General features: G+C 39.9%; 1 protein-coding gene across 5 annotated transcripts in view; it reads left to right on the top strand.

The window, feature by feature from the left end:
• KCNAB1 (potassium voltage-gated channel subfamily A regulatory beta subunit 1) overlaps positions 1-21,085 on the top strand; it is a 375,912-nt gene extending 354,827 nt beyond the window's left edge. For all 5 annotated transcript variants that reach the window (XM_069473059.1, XM_069473056.1, XM_069473057.1 and 2 more), the window contains 6 exons: positions 393-478; positions 1,160-1,280; positions 2,375-2,469; positions 12,711-12,831; positions 16,005-16,093; positions 20,697-21,085. In XM_069473059.1, coding sequence (XP_069329160.1) covers positions 393-478; positions 1,160-1,280; positions 2,375-2,469; positions 12,711-12,831; positions 16,005-16,093; positions 20,697-20,786 — 602 coding nt within the window. In that variant the 3' untranslated portion in view covers positions 20,787-21,085. The remainder of the gene's footprint in view (positions 1-392; positions 479-1,159; positions 1,281-2,374; positions 2,470-12,710; positions 12,832-16,004; positions 16,094-20,696) is intronic.
• The last annotated feature ends 1,049 nt before the right edge of the window (positions 21,086-22,134 follow it).

Below are 22,134 nucleotides of genomic sequence, written 5' to 3'. Positions count from 1 at the left end.
ACAAAATCCAAATAAATGCTTTCTCTTCCTTCTCACTGTGGTGAGCCACGTGCCCAAGTTCTGAAAGAGGTTAATCATGTATTCTTGATCAGGCCAGGAACCATCAAGTGGTAAAAGTAAAAGGAGAACTTAAAGTGGTCATTATGGTTTTAATATCATTTAGTATTGCTGCTGCAAATTGAAAATGGGATGTCAGTTTACCCAAAAGTACCACCAGCCTCCAAACCATCAATATTTCATGTTAGACTAGTATGTTGTCACCAATGTCTAAGTAATTATATTAATCAAACAAGTAATTGCATTAAACTTCTAAGTTTTGGGGAGGGGGGAAAATATATAATTCTGAAAAGTAGAGTAACTCACAAAAATGCTGTCTGTTTGGCCTTCCATAGAAATTGTTCGAGCCATGACACATGTGATAAACCAAGGAATGGCAATGTACTGGGGCACATCAAGGTGGAGCGCTATGGAGATCATGGTAATTTAATTTCTATTTTAAAATGACTATTGAGTACCTTATTGTTTTTAAGATGTCATGCACAAATTGCAAAATCTTTTGCAAACCTTTCTCACAATCACTGTGACACTGGAATTCTATGATCAATTCGTCATTGTAGAGATGGATATTGGAGCTGGAGCTCATCAGTTCGGAATACAACAGGGAGTGTGTAGGTCCCCAACAGGAAGAACGTTTTAGCATGTCCTTTGATGGCAAGAGGGTAAAGTGAATTTCACAGCTAATGAGATATATGAACAGAGAACTCTAGTTTTCTTATAAAAAATTGTATTAACTAATAACTATACTGTTTATAACATGATAATTACACATCACTTTTACATGTTAGTCTAAGTCTTATTTCTTTAGGAACCTAAAAATAATCAAACCACATTTTCTTTATCATAGTCCATAATTCACACTCTGACTAATTTGCTCTGGACTTTACTCAGTCCAAATCCTCCTGAAGAATAATAAATATTTCCCATATTTGGTATCGCTTTTAGTAAAATTGGTGGTCACAACTTTGCTTATTATTTGGCATCCTACATGTTTCCTGGTTTATACTGATTTCACTAAAGGGAATATTTTGCATGGGTACAAATCACAGTGATGCCTATTTCTCATCAGTATAAATTCAGTTGCAATCTCATTTCTCCCTAGGAAGCCTATTCTGTAGCAAGACAGTTCAATATGATCCCACCAGTTTGTGAACAAGCTGAGTACCATCTTTTCCAGAGAGAGAAGGTGGAGGTCCAGCTGCCAGAGCTCTACCATAAAATAGGTAATCTTCAAAATCAAATCTACTGAGTATTTTTAACAATAAGAGAATCATTGATTCTGAAAAAGGTGTTACTGAAATGCTTTCCTAAATGACCATAATTAACAGAGGGATTATAAGAACTCAGAATTCCAGAGACTGTAGCAGAATTAAATGTGTATGTATTTAGCCTGCAGATATCACTGATGAAAGCCAAGAAGAGTTGTAAGTTATAACTGATATATAAGCTATACTCAGCAGATGTTCAAAAAATGCATACAAGATGAAGGGAAGAATCAATTTATAAACTAATTTTTCATAGGTGCTTGCTCTAGCCAAAGCATGCATCTTTGAGTGAACAGCCTTTTCAAAAAATCATGGATATATACATCTATATCTCCTAGTCTGGGCCTGGCACTGAGTTAGATATGGGAAATTCAACAATAACTAACAAACTGGGCACTATATGTTTTGTGTAGGTAAAACTAATGCTTTCAGAGAGAAAAAATATATATACAACATGTACATTAGAAATTTGGGTGGTAGAAAAACACGAATAAGCCACATTTTCAAGTTTATTTATCAAAAGTTTCCAGAGATAATTTTCTTCCTGTGAAACAGAGGTTCACATGAGTAAGAAAATGCTGGTAAAGGGGGAAAAGATAAAAATTCAACAGTAATAGTAATTGTTATTATTGCTACCACACATTGAATGTTTATTATGTACTAAGCATGTGCTCCTGCTCTGTGCCAGACACCACGTTAGGAACTGAATAGATAAGCAAAGCACTGAATTTTTGTGCAAGTAGAGGAGCATTAAAAAAAAAAAAAAAAGCATGAATTTTGGACATCAAAAAATCACGGATAAGCCACATTTTGAGGCTTCTTTATATGGCCCACTCCCAAGAAATGACCGTGCATATTTAACTGGTTAATAAAAGAATGAAACACAATTTGTAAGTCCCTAAATTGTAATGGAAAGATGTATGCTGGTATTAACTCATTTATCTGGCCAGCTTTTCCCTATAACTAACCAAATTCCATTTAAACACCACCGCCGCCCTCACACTTTTGATCCCAATTTGCACAAGCAACTTTCAAGATATTTTCTCCTGTAGGGGTTGGCGCAATGACATGGTCTCCACTTGCCTGTGGAATCATCTCAGGAAAATATGGAAACGGGGTGCCAGAAAGTTCCAGGGCTTCACTGAAGGTATTTTTCTCAATCTCTAGAAAAAAGTCTGGGAGTGGGAGGAAGGGAAGAAGATTGACTAGAACAGCCCTGCAGCAGGCTGGAGCTTCCCGGCTCAGGCAGGCAGCCCCTTGGCCGGGCCAGTGGCCTCTGGCAGGCTCCCCGGAGCCTTCTGCAGGTCTCTGTTCGTAGCCACGCATCAGTCAGCTCCTCATAACCTGCCTGTGTAGAAAATTCTCTTCCTCGGGGGACGGGGGGAAAGCGCCCAATGACTTGGTTGGACTTATAGGGCTCAACTCTCTACACTGCCATTTATTCTTATATTAAAGAAAGAATTCCATCCTTTGTTTGAAACTGACAAAATGTAAACTCCTTTTCTGTGTAAGAGAATCTAATATTCCTTTTCTTGACAAAACAAAATTTAAGCCATAGAGGCTTAATCCATATGAGGCAAACAGTTGTAGTTGGGCGTGGCTTGAGGTTGATTGACACTTTTTGTTGTGTGTTGGGGCGGGGGGAGGGGTGGCGGGAGTGAGGAGGGAGGGCCTCCGGAGACCCGTACACAGATACACAGCAAAGCCTCTATCACTAGGGCTCTATGACTGGCGTTTGTGGAGATCAACTCTGGCCTAAGTTTTATAGTTTAAATTCTGCTCTGAAGCAGAAAGATATTCAAGACATCCACAAAGTTACTTCCATTCAGGACATCTTGATGACTTTATTGGGAGAGTACTCCAAACATCTCTCCTTACTAATAACAACATGCCTGTTCTTAAAAACTTGAGAGAATGTGTAATAACATTAGAATTATAAATTACTCTGCAATGTCAAGGGAGAGAGAATACAGGCATTTTAAAAAATTCAGACAAGCCAAAATCCTCTTAAGAGGAAGCGTAAGTCTGACACAGCCTCTTTCCATCAGCACTAAGTTATCGGGAAAATAGCTTAAGTCAAGTCCAAACCACCAACACTTTAATCAGTGTGGCTGGAACCATTGTGGGCTTCCCTACTCAGAATCTTCTCAAGGATTTAGAGCTTTCACTTTGCTTTTGCTTTTTGCCTGTAAGAGTTGAGCTGTTAGCTTGTTTGTTCTCTAGAATAATCAACATAAATATCCCCTAAAGCATGCTGACATGGTCCTATATCTGGTTTTGTATTATCCACAAAAAAACAATTATTCTAGAATATTAAATAAGGTCTTGCTCCTGAAAATTGTTCTGAACCAAGTCTAAACAAGTCAGCAAAAACAAACTAAAAGCATTTTAAGGTATAAAGGAAGGAAGGCAAGAAGGGAGTGAAGAAGGAAGAGATGAAGAAATGGAAGCATTGAGAATTGCAATTTTACTGAGCACCCACTGTGAGCGAAGCACTGGGCTAAGTGTTTTCATTTATCTCATTTTTTTTTTTTTTTAGCCTCACAAACAGAAATGGATACAAGTGGCTTTTAGTTGTAGCTAAGCATATTGCCATATATTCTTTCAGAGTCTTGCTGAAAAATGCAAAGCACTTCCATATATGCTGGGTGTTTGTTCTCACACTAACCTTATAAGAGGGTAGACCTTTTCCAGATTCAAAAACTAAAGCACAAAGACGTTAAATAATAATACAAAACTATAAACTCATAAAAAATAAAGTTAATATTAGCACATAGGTCTCCTGGCTCTCAGCTAATTATCTCGCTAATTATCTCTCCCAAAGACATCAAATATGTTTCCCTTCAAACTCAGGTTTTTAAAGGAGGAAGAAGTAGCTATGCTATAGTTGGAGTGTATGATTGTCTAACCTCCATCACTAGAAAAAGCTTGCAAACAGCTGAAAAAAGCTTTCACAAATCCACTAAGAAAAGGAGGGAGAGAGAGAAGGAGAAAGAGAGAGAGACATACACATACACAAATTGTTTGAAGATGGCTCAGCCCAAAAGCAGAAAAGCAGCTTGGGAAATATTTCTATTGTTGATTTTTATAAAGTCAACTCAGTATCTACTGGAACATCCTTAACAATAAACATTAAGAGCTCTCAACAGATGAAAGAGCTCTCAACTGATCACAAGGCATGCTTCTTTAGAGCTCTGCAGACTCTCAAGGCTCTAAATTATCCACCTGAGTGTTTTTGGAGAAACATATATGCACTTAGGAAAGCCACTTAAGTAGAGTTAGCAGAGCAAAAAATAAAAAATAAAGGAGGCAAATATCAAGGCAACCTTAGAAGTGAATGAGGATGCTACTAAAAATAATAATAAAAAAGATAGATAGCTGGGCAAGCAGATAAATGAGTTGGCAATGTTCACCTTCCCCTAAAATAGAATATGGTTTGTGTTTTGCATTGGCTGTTGTTATACCAATAAAATTAAGATGCTGATATTTTGTGTTTATTGTAAATATTGTACTGCAGTTGATGGATAAATTAACTCAGTATGAAAAATACTTATCTAGGGCTCTTTCGGGAAGTAATACTACCCCAGGAATTTTCTGGGCCTCCTTATTTGGCCTCACCATTCTCACAGTGACTTACAAATTTGTATCATCAGCTCTGACTTCATTGCTGAGCAGCACAACACCACTTCTTCTTGTCTATTAGACATCCCCAAGCAGATGTCCCATGGGCATCAGTCATACCCATGGAATCTATCCTCACCACCAGAACCTGCCCTTCCTTCTTGGTTAATCGTGCCTCACCCATCCATCTGGTCATCTCAGTCAAAAGCCAAGGCATTTTCTCCCACTGCCTCCTTTCCTTCCTCTCCTGTACAAGGCACCAAATCCTCCAGACCACATCTTGACTCTAAGGTCCATCCCCTCGGAGCCCTTATTTACATCTTCATTATTTCTTAACAGGTTTACTGCAGTAGCCTCCTATCTGGTCTCTCTGATTTCCTTCACTTTTCTCAGTAACCCCCACTGTGAACCAATTATCTTTATAAAATATTAATCTGACCATATCATAACCCTGGTTAAAATCTTTTAGTGACTTCCCAATCATTGCTTATAGGACAAAGCCCAAACTCCACAACAAAGCATTCAGGGAAATCCCCTTGGAATTGAAGCTGTGCCAACTTTTCCATTCTTGTCTCTCCCCATATCATACTACTTTGTTTTCTACACAAATGCACTGTACTCTCCTTTGCCTCCCAGAAACATCCTTCTTTTCATCCTCCTGTGGAACCCTTCCTCATCTCTAAAGACAAAGCTTGGTTGTCTTCACCTCTGTGAAGACTGCCCTAACGTTATAAAACTGAGTTTTGGCAGCTTCTCTATTGTTCCATAAACACTTCTTATAGAGTCTTAGAATTCTCTGGTTACAAGTAACAGAACTCAGTGAAACTAATCTAATCAAAGAAGGGGGACTCTACTGGTTCACATAGATAATCCTTGGGAAGGATGGAGTGGGGCTGGCCTCTGTAGCGACTCCATCCTTGGACTTGAACATTGTCAGGACCATGCATCTCCTCTATTTCTCTCTGCATGTGGGCATCACTTTCTTCTACTAAAATGAGTCTTCTCTATGAGACCAGAAGCAGAAAAACTGGTGGTTGCAGGCCTACATTCTTAAAGGCATGTAACATGAGAGAAAAGAGACCTTTTCTTTACCAGCTTCAATCCAGAAAAGATTGGCCAACTTTGGGTCATGCACTGACAGATGAGACCAATGACAGTGACCAAAAGTTTGAGGTACTATGCTCTCCTCAGGCCATGCACCACTTTGTTTGGGTGTTTTCCATAAGATGGCAGTACAAACATGGCTTGTGATGAAATCATTGAAGGGGGAGGCACCCCGACTACAAAACACTTCTCCAGTTACTACATAATGATTGGTGAATACCTCCAAGACAGAAACTGAAACTTTCTCATCTAACTCATCACAGAGCCTGAAACATAATAGGTACTCAGTAAATGTTAGTTGAATAAATTCAATGAACCATAACAAAAGATTAGTGAAGTCTGATTGAGAAACCAGGTGTGTAATTTTTAATCAGAAATTTTAAGTAGAAATGAATAGTGCAATAAAATGCACTAACAGTTCTTCCCTGTTGTTAGCAAAATGCTTTCTAGAAAAATTATAAAAATATGTACCCCTTTGTCAAAGGAAAATAAGGAGCATGCACACCTTGGTGAATCAAAGTTAGGGGAGAGGGGTGGTCCAAGTACTCCAAGTGTTCACATTAAGAAAATAAGGATGTTGGATGGTTCTGAGCAAGATGGCTGACCAGAGACAACAGTTGCCAGAGTGTCTCAGTAAGAAGGAGAAGTTTTAGATGAAAGAGAAAAAACAAACAGACAAACATAGATCAGATGTGGGTCTGAAGGAATGGTGCTAGAGCCTTTGGGAGACTCCATGGGGAGAAGTTGCAGTGCAGAACAAGGAGAAAGGTATCAGCAAAGATCAACCCCCTAGAGGCTTGGAGTCCAGCGAGAAGGGTAGGTGGAGCAGTTTGTTTCTCCCTCCCTCACATCTCTGATAGTCGGTGAGTTCCCAAGCTTGCTGGAGAGACTTTCTGCCCACACAAGTCCAGAGGCTGTTGCCACCAGTGAGCTGGGAACTTCTTGTGGACAGGGCAGCAGGTTCTTAGTCCCCTGGGGCACTTCCCACCCCCACAGACTCAAGCCAGGACGGCAGGTACCATATTGCTTCTCTACCCACCATGCACCTTTGTCCCTCCCAGGGGGCTTGAACTCCTCAGGTTTTGTCCTCTCATTCCCACACAGACATTTCCCAACTTTGGCCCAGACTACAGGGGCCACAGAGGTCAGTGTGTCCTGGGTGGTCTGTGTGACTCCAGAGCCTGGACATTCTGGATGGACTGCCTCCTGGAGAGAGGGTAGGAGACTACCAGAGTGCTAGCACTCCTCCAAACAAATTTATTTCCTCCCCTTCCCCTCTCCCACCCATGGTATTGAAAGAGACAATTAAGCCACCACACTGAGGCTTCCACAGACAGTGGGGCTCAGGCCTTTCTTCTTCTTTTATAAAAACATTTAAGAAAATAGGCATAGGTGGAAAATACCTCAATATTATAAAAGCCATATGTGACAAACCCACAGCCAACATCATACTGAATGGGGAAAAATTGAAAGCATTCCCGCTTAGAACTGGAACCGGACAAGGTTGCCCACTGTCACCACTTCTGTTCAACATAGTACTGGAAGTGCTAGCCAGAGAAATCAGGCAAAAGGAGGAAGTCAAGGGTATCCATCTAGGGAAAGAAGTCAAACTATCATTCTTTGCTGATGATATGATCTTATAGCTAGAAAACCCCATACATTCCGTCAAGAGACTCCTGGATTTGATAAATAAATTCAGCAAAGTCTCAGGTTACAAAAACAATGTACACAAATCAGTAGCATTCCTATACACCAACAGTCAAGCTGAGAATCAAATCAAAGACTCAATGTCTTTCACAATAGCAACAAAGAAAATAAAATACCTAGGAATATATTTAACCAAAAAGGTGAAAGACCTACAAGGAGAACTACAAATCACTGAGGAAGGAAATTGCAGAGGATTCAAACAAATGCAAAAACATATCATGCTCAAGGATCAGCAGAATCAACATTGTTAAAATGTCTATACTATCCAAAGTGATTTACAGATTCAATGCAATCCCCATTAAAATACCAATGTCATTTTATGCAGAAAAAATAATTCTATGCTTTGTATGGAACCAGAAAAGATCCTGAATAGCCAAAGCAACCTTAAGCAAAAAGAACAAATTGGGAGGCATCACTTTACCAGACTTCAAGGTATGCTACAAGGTTATAGTAACCAAAACAGCATGGTACTGGCATGAGAACAGAGATATAGCCCAATGGATCAGAACAGAGAACTCAGATATAAAACCATCCTTATATTGCCATCTGATCTTTGACAAAGCAGACAACATACACAGGGGAAAAGAATCCCTATTCAATAAATGGTGCTGGGAAAATTAGATAGCCACATGTAGAAGACTAAGACAGGATCCTCAACTCTCACCACTCGTGATGAGATAACAGACTAACATATAAATCGTGGTAGATAACAGACTTAAACCTAAGGTATGAAACTATAAGAATTCTAGAAGAAGAGGCTAGAAAAAGTCTTATAGATATTGGCCTAGGCAAAGAATTTATGAAGAAGAACCCAAAGGCAATCACAGCAACAACAAAAATAAATAAATGGGACCTGATTAAATTAAAAGTCTTCTGCACAGCCAAGGACACAATAAATAGAGTGAATAGACAACTTGCAGAATGGGAGAAAATATTTGCATGTTATATATCCAATAAAGGGATACTAATGAGAATCTACAAAGAACTCAAGGAAATCAGCAAGGAAATATCAAACAACCCCATTAAAAAATGTGCAAAAGACATGAACAGAAGCTTTTCAAAAGAAGATAGACCAATGGTCAATAAACATATGAAGAAATTCTCAACATCTCTAATCATCAGGAAAATGCACATCAAAACCAAAATGAGATATTACACAACTCCAGTGAGAATGGCTTTTATCAAAAAGTCCAAAACAACAGATGCCGGCATGGATGCGGATAGAAATGAACACTTATACACTGTTGGTGAGACTGAAAATTAATTCAACCTCTGTAGAAAGTAGGATGGGGATACCTCAAAGAATTAAAAGTAGAACTACCATTTGATCTAGCAATCCCCTTACTGGATATTTACCCAAAGGAAAAAAAGACATATTATAAAAATGACACTTGCACTCAAATATTTATAGCAGCACAATTCACAATCAAAAAGATTTGGAAACAACCCAAGTGGCCATCAATACAAGAGTGGATTAATAAAATGTGGTATATGTATACCATGGAGTACTACTCAGCTATGCAAAAATGGTGAACTAATACCTCTTATATAACCTGGATGGAGCTGGAGACCATTCTTCTAAGTGAATTATTGTAAGAATGGAAAAACAAACACCACATGTACTCACCATTAAATTGGAACTAATCAATCAACACTTACAGGCACATATGGAAGTAACACTCATCAGAAATCAAACAGGTGGGAATGGGGAGGGGGGAGGGGTAAATTCACACCTAACAGGTACAGTGCACACTATCTGGGTAATGGGCACACTTATAACTTTGACTCAAACTGTACAAAAGTAATTCATGTAACCAAAGCATTTATGTTCCCATAATATTCTCAAATTTTTAAACAAGAAAGAAAATAAGAATACTGCACATTATGCTGAAATTTTAGAAGGCAATTTTTTAACTCTACTATTTTACCTACGTATTTCCACTTCAATACTGAAGTCTTTGTTATTTTGAATCACTTGGAGGTTTAAGTAGAAATAGTCAATGGTCTTGATGCTAAATTATTCTAGACAAGGTCCAGAGGTGAAACGTGACTGATTGTGTCCATGGCTCCAGTTTCTGCCTGAGTTCTAATCCAGGATTAACTAATAGACAGTGAGTGGCCTTGGGGCAAGTCTCACAGACTATTCCCACCCCAATATCATTGCCTATAAAATGGAGACACATAGATAATGGTCACAGCTTTGGAGGAGGGCAAGGAAATAGGCTTTAGGAAATTTTAGAGAATTTTGTAACATATATAAAACTAATAGCCCACTAATCTGTGGAGAAAAGCTCATTCAGTTGTGCCTTTGACAAATATTGACTGAGAACACTCAGACTTTGTGCTGGGTGTGAGAATACAGGGATGAATGGGACAGTCTTAACCCTCACAGAGTAGCTCAAGGACTTATAAGAGAGACACAGATGTGTGAATGGGGTGAATTATGAAATAACATGGAATCCACAAGTTCTGTGGGGTCTCACAGGACTGCTGGCAAAGCCAGACTGCATTGAGGAGGGGGTGTCATCACCAATCTGAAAAACTGAAGAGATTTATTCTGACCCTTTGGAACTCTGGTTTCCCCGACTCCTCCCTCACCACCATTTTAGCTGAGCCCCACTACCAGCCACAAGTGTCAGGACTGGAGATGGTGACATACAACAAGCCGTCCCTGCCTTCCATCTGCTCAGTTTAGAAAGGAAGACCAACATGTAATCAAATCATCACAGCGCAGTGGGGTAGAATAGGGGTGAAACAGATTTCATCTTTTGATTCACGGATTACCACCTAGTCAGCAAGCTGGTTTTATTATTGCCACAACCACACCCACCACCAACCTTCTTACAAAAGCACTGGTTTGCTTCCATATTTAATTAATATTTTAATTAAGCCTCATCTCCTCCCTGTGCTAATATTTTTCCATTTGCAAAGCAGTTAAAGCTGTTTATTTCCAAAACATGTTTGTTTCCTTTGGTGTGAGGAAAGCAGTATAAAAATAATGCACATACTTTTAAAAAACCCTAACCTACTTGTATTTTCCAGTGATTAAAGTGACAATGAGATTTACGGTGTTGCGGGTGCAGAGAGAGAAACTCAATAAATGAATGCTTGATGTTTTTTACTTACAGAATTCTCTCATTATGCAGGGGGTGTGTGTATAACACACACACATATATACATATACACACATAACTTGTAACCCAATCCTAAGAAAAAGAATCTTGCACATAAGATTTCAAAAATGGAGGAGTTCCATAAGAATGAAAAATAAATCATCCATTCTTTACGTATGTGGTATATACTGAAATGTCAGAAACTCTTCTAGTTATAAGGAGAAGCAGTTGTTCAAAAAGCAGTTGGCTACTAGTTTTCAATCTTTGTTTGCTTGAATAACGTTGAGAGATATTGGTCCCCTGAAAGATGTTATAAAACTTAAGTGAGGGTTGGTGATGGTTTTTCCACTGAGGACAGAAAAGTAAGTTCAGGGACTCTCTGACGTAGCCAGCACCCTGGTCCAGGAGAGCTGCCTGGGCCCGATGACGGTGTTCGTTGTTCATTACTGGCACCAACACCTGGAGAGATGTTCCAGGCCACTCTTCCTCTGGAGGAAGACGAGGCTTCCTGGAGCTGAGGCTGGGAAAACTCTTGGCCATTTGCCCAAGCAAACTCCCAAATTAAGAGCCAGACCACAAGCCTTTGAGATCTAGGAGGCAAACAGAACTGGGACGGCTTGCCCTTCTCTTTTTCACATCTGCAAAATCATTCCAAAAATCACAATAAAACATAATGTGGTTACCCTTTTCTTTGGAAAAATTGTCTTAGAATGATGGAAAAAATACTCAAAAACAAAGGCAAGCAGCCTATTGAAATCATGTGGGTGGAGTGTCTATGGCCGAGACTGACCGTTGCCCGGCTTTCTAAGGCCTTTGGGAAGATGAAGATCTGTGATGGTAATTATGTCGCAAATACATGCAGCAGAGAAAGTCTGCATTGCCACACAGTGCTATGTTTTTTTTATTATTTTCACTAACACAGACTAACATTCTTACAAATATTCTTTTCCTTTGGGTGTTGCTGCTTAGTACTTGCTTTGTACAGAAGAGTCTATTGTTCCATGTTTCATAGTAACATATGTACTTCTGGAAAGTAGGGCATTGAGAAGTTCTGAAAGATTCTTCTCTTTATATTTAGGAAATTAGTCTCACTTTGTAGTCTACAGATCAAGGTCAGTCTCTTTGCATAGGTTCTAGAGAATAGTTTCCTGTTTTGAGTCTCCTTACTTTTTTAAGTTTCAATAGCTGTACAATAGGTAATACACATTTGGGAAAGTCTTTACCCACTCTAAAATTTAAAAAATGTACTCGGTACCTATCAGTTATACCATGTCTGCTTCGAGGAAGGAGCTGAGGAAGCTAACAATGAAGCCCCATTATAGGAAGAATAAGAGATGGGGAGAGAATTGAAGGCAAGAGGGAGAGAGATAGTTAAAACAAGAATGTAAGGTAATGGTTTTCTTTGAGTAGAAAGCTTGGCACCCGGCTTTCTCAACAAAAGGAAACATAATAGACCTTGGTAAATGTAAATGCTTTTTTTTTTCTACATTCTAAAATTGGGCTATCCCAATAAGAGATAACATTTCCTCCACTTGGAAGACTAAGATATAATTGCTTGCTTGTATGTCAGGGTCCGGGTTTTAACAACTTTTGTGCATATTGATCACTTTAAATGGTGAATATTAGGCAAAATCAGTATGTTTTGAGCCAATAAACAAGGAGGGAGACCGCGGGGAACATTTCTTTGCATGATGACATAGGCATCTTATCACTGCAACACGTAAGGTCAAAGTCAACAAGATTCAGGAATTCACCATGAAGTTCGTATATTTTATTGAATTAACAATCTTTGACATCAAATCTTTACAAGACATTAACATTTAAATGTTATCCTTATCCCTAGTGCTACCAGTGGTTGAAGGAAAGAATTGTAAGCGAAGAAGGGAGAAAACAGCAAAACAAGCTAAAAGACCTTTCCCCAATTGCTGAGCGTCTGGGATGCACACTACCTCAACTAGCCGTTGGTAAGGAAATTACTAAGGGGAGGGGGAACTTCTGCTGAGATCACAGAAAATATAGTTTTCCATTGCTGACCCACACCCCTATCATGATAAAATGTCTATTGTGGGGGGGTAGAGTGATCGCTGAAGCATAAATTTCTGGTACATCCTATATAACGTGAATTATTTGTGGTTCCCCAGAATTTTTTACATGCTAAAAGACTTTACTTACTTCCTTCCCTTCTCTCTTACAACAGTTCAAATGAGAACATTTCAGTGATAATGCACACACCCTCACAAGTGTCAGGGGTGAATTGTATAGGGACATCCATTTCTTCTGGCTCAAGTTTCTGTCTGTGTTGAAGCTAAGCCAGGGTTGGTGAGAGGCTGAGATAAAGGGCCGCAACAGAGGCCCAAGGCTACAGCCATCCAGAAAGTCCATCCTAGAGGAGTCACTTCACCCTGAGGCTTCATGAGGGCCATAAAACTTGCTCCTCTAATGTCGTGGAGTCCAAAGCTCATGGTCACCGGTAACAAATGAAAACTACATGCACTGCACTGTTGAGGAGAGAGATGGTGTGAACCACATACAGCCATGGGCTGCATAATGAACTTTCAGGCAATGGGGACCACATATACGTTGGAGGCTCCATAAAATTGTAATGCAGCTGAAAAATTCCTATTGTCTAGTGACGCTGCGGTCATACTAAAGTCCTAGCACAGCGCATTACTCACACGTTTGTGGTAATGCTGCTGTAAAAAAACCTAATGCACGGCCAGTCATATAAGTCTAGCACATACAATTACATATAGTTCATAATACTTGACAATGATAATAAACAACTATGTTACTGGTTTATGTATTTACTATACTTTTTGTCATTATTTTAGCGTGTACTCCTACGTATTTAAAAAAGTTAACTGTAAAACAGGCTCAGGCAGGTCCTTCAAGGGGTATTCCAGAAGGCACTGGGATCACAGGAGATGGCGGCTCCATGCACGAAGAACTCCTAGTGGGACAGGATGTGGAGGCGGAAGGCAGTGATATTGATGACCCTGACTCTGTGCAGGCCTAGGCTAATGTGTGTGTGTTTGTGTCCTAGTTTTTAACAAAAAAAGTTTTAAAAGTTTAAAAAAACTTTTAAAAATAGGAAAATGCTTATAGAATAAGGATATAAAGAAAATATTTTTATATAGTTGTACAATGCAGTTGTTGTTTTAAGCTAAGTGTTACTACAAGAGCCAAAAAGTTTTTTAAAAATTCAAGAGTTTATAAAGCAAAAAAGTTACAGTAAGCAAAGGTTAATTTATTATAAAAGAAATTTTTTTTTATAAATTTAGTGTAGCCTAAGTGTACAGTGTTTATAAAGTCTAGCATAGTGCACAGTAATGTCCCAGGCCTTCACATCCACTCACCACTCACTCACTGACTCACCAGAGCAACTTCCCGTCCTGCAAGCTCCATTCGTGGTGAGTGCCCTATACAGGTGTGCTATTTTTTGTCTTCTATACCATATTTTTACTGCACCCTTTTTATGTTTAACTATATGTTTAGATACACAAATACCACGTATTACAACTGCCTGCAGTATTCAGTACAGTAACACTGTCCAGGATGATGGCCCAGGAGCAATAGGCTGTTACATAGAACTTAGACATACAGTAAGCTATAGCATCTAGGTTTGTGTCACTACACTCTATGATGTTCACACAATGACAAAATCACCTAACTGCATTTCTCAGAAAGTATCCCTGTCATTAAGCAACACATAACTGTATTTAATTTTAAATTTTCTAGTGGCCACATTAAAAAAAAAATTTAAAACACGTGAAATTAACTTTAATAATGGATTTTATTTAACCCAATATGACCAAAATATAACTTCAAGCAATGTAATAAATATGAAAAATTATTGAGATATTTACCCTCTTTTTCTTTCTACTAAGTCTCCAAAATCCAGGATATATTTTACATGTACAGCACATGTCAATTCAGGCTAAACACACCTTGCATGCTCAATAGCCACATGTGGCCAGAGGCTACATGTAGGACAGAAAAGCATTTAGACTCTCAGTTCCCTTGCCGGGATATTTTCCAGCCTCTGTGATAGGCACTCCACACTCATGGTCTTGTCTCCTTGATCGAAACAATCCTATGAAGTGTGTACTGTTACTAGCCCTATCTTACAGGTGTTAATGGAGGATTTGCTGTTACTATCTCCACTTATAAATGAAGAAACTGAAGATAAAAGAATTCATGTGGTAGCTGTGAGAAAGGAATAAAATGTGTGCTGATTCTAGAAAAAAATACCCCAGGATTAAGAAATAGCAGGAATTGGGACATATCAGATACAGTAAATCCATGATATAAAAAGCTCAAGAGAAGGGCTATGCAAATAAAATAATTTAATAGAATATTTGTTGGTGGCTTGACCCTTCTGAGGTTGGAAGGCAAGGAAATGTCAGTTGTAGTTAACAGTAACAGAAATGATGGAAATGGAAGGTGGTTATAGAGGGGGGGGAATGTCATGTACCTAAGTATGTGTGTATGACTGTCACTTTAATCCTTTCTTCAGAAAAAAAATCAAAGAATATATTTAATGTGATTAATTATTAACAGCATCCCTACAGCTTTAACAAGCACAGTAAAACATAGCTATTTGGCCATAGGCAAGTTACTTAATCTCATAACAATTTTTTCATCTGTAAAATGTTAAGAGTAAGTGAGCTGTAGGTGGTAATGACAACAATGATGATAATGATGTTTCTGCAAAGAATTACACATGCCAGACCTGAAATTCTGTCCACTCTTACCCAGAGCATGTGGTCAGAGTAATATGCACAGAGAAACACTAGTTCTGCAAAGTCATAAATATAGGTTTTAGGTGGTAACATGAAAATTAGTATTAAATTTAGCTCTGAAAGAAACAGAATAACATTGTCTTTCCGGAGGGGAAGTCTTTACAAAATATAGACTTTGACTGGATGTACCCTAAGCCCACAGTTCAAATGCACAGATGCTATGAAATCTTTTACACAATAGGGGGCGCTGCTTGGGTTTTTAATCCTAGAAAACACTGTATCCTCCACAAAGTTAAAAAAACTTCGGCTGCAACAAACAGCTGTAGCTGGTGTTTAGAAGCTAATCAATAATGAGAAGTGCTTTGACACCCTGACCCAGTGTTCTTTCTTCCCAGCGTGGTGCCTGAGAAACGAAGGTGTGAGTTCTGTGCTCCTGGGATCATCTACTCCTGAACAGCTCATTGAAAACCTTGGTGCCATTCAGGCAAGTACTGCAGCCCTTTCCAACAAATCCAGGGAATGTCATGGTGCCTTTGAAGACATCTCCAAGCAGTGCCCCATCTCTCCCCACCTCTGTCCTTCTATGGGTGTGAGGGGAGGGAGAACAAAAGCCTAAGAAGCAATAGAAAACTTTCACAGTAGATGGACCCAGATATTGACAGGCAATGTTCCCAGAGCTCACTTCTCAGGACGATTTGTTTCTGTGGGACAGGGCATTCCAGTGTTACACCTGGCAACTGACTTCCCCATCCTGACCATAAATGCCTGCTTAATAACTTGCATGAAATGTAATAGTCTTTGGACAATACACATACATCATTTATTCACTTTTTCTTTCCACAAACATTGATTGCCAACCTACTGTGTGCCAAGCCCCTTTTATGAATGCCACCCCACTTTCTCTTATTTTCACTTATGCTCTGGGAAAAGATAAGGCTACACAGTAATGATGAGAGAGGGAAGAGTTGGTACACCAAAGAACTGAAATTCAATCCAATGATTTCAATTCCACCAATATTTACGGAGCCCTATTCCATGGCTGCACCATGCTAGGCAGTGGGAGTACCAGGATGAGTAAGAACAGGACCCTGCCTTCAAAGAGCTCATGGGCTGGCTGAGAAAAAGTGAATTAAGAACCGTGTCCCTTAATTCGTTCAGCAGATCTCTGAGTGCCAACTATGTACCAGGCACTGGAGATACCACAGGAAACAAGAAAGACATTGCCCAACCTTCAAGGGGGTTACATTTCAGTAGGAGACAGATAAACAAACATACAAAATAATTTCAGATTTTGAAAAGGGCTATTAAGAAAATTAATAGGATGTTGTAATAGACTAATTGAGAATGGGTGGGCCTATTTTAAATAACATCTTTGCAAAAGGCCCCCCTGGAGTATGTTTATTCCGAGGCCTTCACAATTATCCACGTGCCTTCACACAGCGTGGGAAGGAGGAAAGCACATTCCAGGCACAGGGAAGAGCAGTGCAAAGGCCCGAGAGGGGAAGGAACTTCCAGCCTCGGGCTAGTGTGGCCAACATGTGGTGAACAAAGGGGACAGCAGATGCACTGAAGTGGAGAGGCAGGCAGGGGCCAGATCTCACAGGACACCACAGGGGTCAGGCTTTACTCTACGTGTGAGCAATCCTTTGCAGGGTTTTAGGAGGAGGGCCATGCCATGCTCCTATTTGGATGTTTAAAGATCACTGTGGCTGCCGTGTGGAAAGCAGAATGAAGGGCAAGGGCAATGGTCCAGGCGAGAGGTGATGGTGGCTTCAACTAGGGTGGTGGCCTCGGAGGTGGGGAGAACTGGGTGGATTCCACGGGTTTGGAAGAGAGAGACGACATGGTTTGGCAGGAAAAGGGAGGAATTAAGGATTCCTACTGTATTAATACAGGGAGATCACTGCCATCCCAGGAGGAGGTCACACTGCCTGGGGATGGCATAAACAGGTAACTCCTGGGCTGAGCTTTATAGACCGAGGGAGTAGGCCAGGCAGCTGAGGGGGAAGGGGACATATTTCAGAGGAAAGCTCTTTAGTCAGTTTTCTTCCCCAAGCATTTCCTCCCTAGCAAGGCTCTAGCTGGTAACAGGATGGGGCTGTTATCCACCCTAAAAGGAATACTATCCAAGCAGCAAGGCTGCTACCACGGGGGCTTGCCAACCCTCCCCCTTTCTACTCCACACCCAGCACTGAAAAGTCCACCCTAGACAAGCTATGATTGGGCCCCGTGATGTGGCTAAAAGCAGACTGGGTGGCTAGAAGTGCCCAGCAGTGGTGGGATTGTCTGCAGAAGGATGGAAAGCATGGAGTTCCAGCTGGTATAAAAAAAGGAAATTTCTAGTAGGCTGAGAAGACAGCTGCTCCAACGGATGCAGTGTGTCTAGGTGTGCAAACATCAGAGTGTGTATAAATCAGAGCCTCAACAGGTGGGAGAGACTACAGAGGAGAAACCACAGCTGTTGGCAGCCCACCATCACCTACACAGGTCCCCATGTTCCTCCCTTCTGCCTAAAAAGGTGGACAAAATTGCCTCCCCCTACCGTCAGCCTTAACCCCTTTCTGAGGCTCCCTGTCACCCACTCAGGGAAGTCCAGGCTCCTCAGCAGTCAGGCCCTCCACATCCAGACCTCACAGCCCCCATCTCCCCTCCCAGAACCCTAATCTCCAGCCACCACACACACTCAGATCTCCAGATGTAACAGTGGTCCTCTGTCTGCAAAGTGACCACTACCCCAGGCTGGCAAAATCCTACTGTCCCCAAAGTCTAGATCAATAGTGACCCAATCCCAGAAGGACTTCCCTAATACCCTGCCAGCCCCAGCAACACTAGCCAGATGTCCCTTACCCCACCAATTATTCCAGGAAATATAACACCAAGTTTGCAAAACTGGGTAGCCTGTGGAGTGTTTTCTTAATCTGTAGTAGCTTAAAATGTTTTAAAATAGTTGTCAACATTAAAAAAACTGGGTGATTTCATATAAAATTCTAGAAGTATAGCTTCTCTTGAAAATTTTGGTCTTGCAACACTATTTTTTTATTCGAGTACTTTATGGTTTCATCATTTTAATGTTTAAATCTTCTTTCTATAAATTTATTTTGGTATAATGAAGAATTTTGCTCCTTAAATAGATAACGCAGTGCATTTTAGATACAAAACCTCCAACAATTCCAATTTCTAGATTTCAATCTCATTGTCAATAACACATTAGCCGTTTAAACCCTGAGACTCCAGAGCTAGTGGGAAATCAAATTCCTCTTTTAGCTTCGGATAAAAAAATGTTAACCAGGCAAAAGTTTCCCAGGCTGAGTAGCTCTACTGTTCTGCCAATGCCTAAGGCTTCTGAGGATAGCAGCTGAGTGGAGACAAGGTCACTTTGGCCAACACGACTGCAGCAAAGGAAGGGTGAGGCTGAAACCTCAGCACTGGTCGTCAGAATTGTATTTCACCACAGTCTCTACAGAGGGTTAGACTATTCCAGCATGAACGTCTGCCTTTGTCCCTTGTCTCTCAGTGTAATGTGTGCCCTTGGCCCACTTCTCAGAACTAGCCCTGGATGAGCTCATCTTTTCCCAGGGGCTTCAATTAGTGTGTTCCTGGAAATTACTCAAAAATCCTCAACTCCAGTCTTCCTGCGACCGCTGAAGTCCACAGCTGCACTTCAGCGCCGACAAGTCATTTCTACATGGGTAATCCTATAGGCACCTTAACATACGGACTGCCACACTAGGAAAAAATTTTTGCTTGGGGCCATGGTGTTTTATTACAAAAATAGAATAAAAACTTCAAAAACAAAATGATCCTTTCTAATTTAATGAAAAATTTTTTATTTTTGTTTTCTGTGCATGAGTTATATGCAACTTGAAAGGTAGTTCTCATGGCTCCCAAGGTGAAGAGATGTGAGTTACACATGCTTTATGAGGCCCTGGGCTCAAAACTAGGGTGAGTTAAATACAACTCACGTAGCAGTTAATGTGTTACATGCAACACACCTTACTCCAAATTTCTTATCCCCCAAACTACTTCTCCTTTAGTTTCCAATTTCAATAATTTACACCAATATCCTGCTAGCCACTCAGTCTTGAAACCACCACCATCCTCCAAAATGTCTCCCAGATCTACTCTCCTTTCCTACTCCATTGCCTCTAGCCTAGTTAAGGCCCTTTTTGTCTCTGGCTTAGATTGCAATACACATCTAACCATCTGTGTTCCCCAACCTCCTCCAACTCATCCCTCAAATTACCTCCAGGTGTCTGATGGTGTTACGCCCAGATCAGAAGTCCTGAGAGGTTCCCCACGCCTACAGAATAAAGTTCCAACTCCATAAAATGGCATTCAGGACTTTCCATTCTTACACTCATCTGGCAGGGGAGATACCATGATCACGAAGACTTTCTACTCTTTACCCCAATTTCCCTACCCCTGTTCTTACCATCCCCACACCTCCACTACTCGCTCTATACTTGTATGTCACTCCATTGCACTTTTTCATACTATTCCATCTACCTGGGATGCCTGTCAAACCCTGGCCATCCTTCAATGGAGTTCTGACCACCAGTCAGAATGAATCTCTACTTAGTCTCTAGACCTGTGCTGTCTACACCGTAGCTTCTAGTCTTCATGCATCTTTGTGCACATGTTGCTACTGAGTGCATAAAAGGTGGTTAGTCTCAATGGAAATGTGAAGTATAAAATGCTCGTAAGATTTGAAAGCCTAGTACAAAAGAATATATAAAGGATCTCATTTTCTATACTGATTACAAGTTGAAATGATGCTTTGGATATAATGAGTAAAAACATGTATTAATTTCACCTGTTTCCTTTTACCTCTTTAAGGTAGCCACTAGAAAATTTAAAATTCCAAATGTGGCTTGTATTATATTTCTATGAGCCTTCAGTTATACCTTATGCCTTAATTTACACAGTCAGCAAACAAGGCTCCTGACCTCAAGAAGCTTACATTCATTCCAGCTGTGGTTTATGAACGTATACAAGTCTAGACGACTTTGCTTAATACAGATCACAAACCAACAACAAATGACCAACAGTACTAACCGCATCCTTTGTACTTCTCCTCTTGCTTTCAGGTTCTCCCAAAGATGACATCACATGTGGTAAATGAGATTGATAACATATTACGCAACAAGCCCTACAGCAAAAAGGACTACAGATCATAAGGCAATGCATGAGCCACAGAAGCTGCATGGTTAAAATAGCGGCCTGCACCCAGTACAGAACAGTGTTACTAGCCAGTCTTTTGAATCACTTAGCAGCCTGCTGCTCAACCTCTAGTGTCCCTGGATTCTCTGAGGTATCTACTGTTGCTACCACTGTGCACATCTGAAAATTCACAACCAAGAAAATCTGTTCTATTTTCTTACCTTGGACTGGAATCACCTATTCTTGCATTGCTCTGTACACCTCATGCTTATGCAATGGAGAGAATATGGGGGGGAAAGATGTATTACTTTCAGGAATTTGGTAACTTAAAGAAGGCTGTACAGATATATTTTTTCAAAAGAACAAAATCCACAGATGAATTTGAATGCATAAGAAACAGAGTAAGATATCATCACTGAGAAGTCTTGCATGGGAGATAAGCAGAAACAATTTTACATTTTTTTCCTATCTTCACATTCACATTAGCAAGTTTTGTTTCACTGTCATTCAACAAAACTAAAATTTCTAGGTATTTACTTTACCTTTCAAATATTTACTGTTGCTTGGCCCCAAAATGGCCCTGTACAACACTTTATCCAGTGTGTCTATTAGGATTCTAATGTTATCCATTTACATATAAAGAGAGTAAAGGGATGAATACCCTAATCACGAACTAGAGACATTATGGCTAATTTATGAAAGAGAGGATTACACTGCTATGGGAACTTAGCTTTGAATAAAATGCAATGTATCTGCAATGAAGTGTCTTTTTTTTTTACATTTTATTAAAACCTGCTTTATACGTTCAACTGCTTATAGGCATAACTTCTGCAAGTGTCAATATTTGAGCTTTAAAAATAAATATACACATGCTCAGTTTTGTAAGTAAACCTGTAAAATATCTAGAAAAGGCAAATGTTCCATTTAATTAGCACTGGGACTTTACAATGTAATGCTTAGTGTTTTTGAGGAATTATTAACATGAAAGCGAATCATAGGCTTCGTAAAAAATGCTGTCACTACTCAGAATATGCTGGGTGAATTAACTTGCCCAGTAAAGAGCAAAATGTTAAAGAACTTCCTGATTCTATAATCATATTATATGCACTAAACCATATGCATGAAAGTTCTTTGCATGGATTAAAGGGGCTTAGCCTTGTTGCACTCAGAATCTGAGGTATATCTAGCCCTGCCACTATTGGCTACTTACCCTTGTTTACTATCTCACTTCATAAAAATTGTGAGAACATACCATGTGTGTTGATATCTGTAAAAAGAGAGAAAACATGCTTCTCTTTCTTTTTGGGGATGGGGATGGTCCTTTAACTGTATTTGGACATCTGAGGATGTACAAAATTCTAATTT

Source organism: Eulemur rufifrons, chromosome 7, assembly GCF_041146395.1.
Source record: "Eulemur rufifrons isolate Redbay chromosome 7, OSU_ERuf_1, whole genome shotgun sequence".
Lineage (NCBI taxonomy): Eukaryota > Metazoa > Chordata > Mammalia > Primates > Lemuridae > Eulemur > Eulemur rufifrons.
The sequence above is the reverse complement of the archived record's forward strand: the minus strand, read 5'-3'. Positions and strand labels throughout refer to the sequence as shown.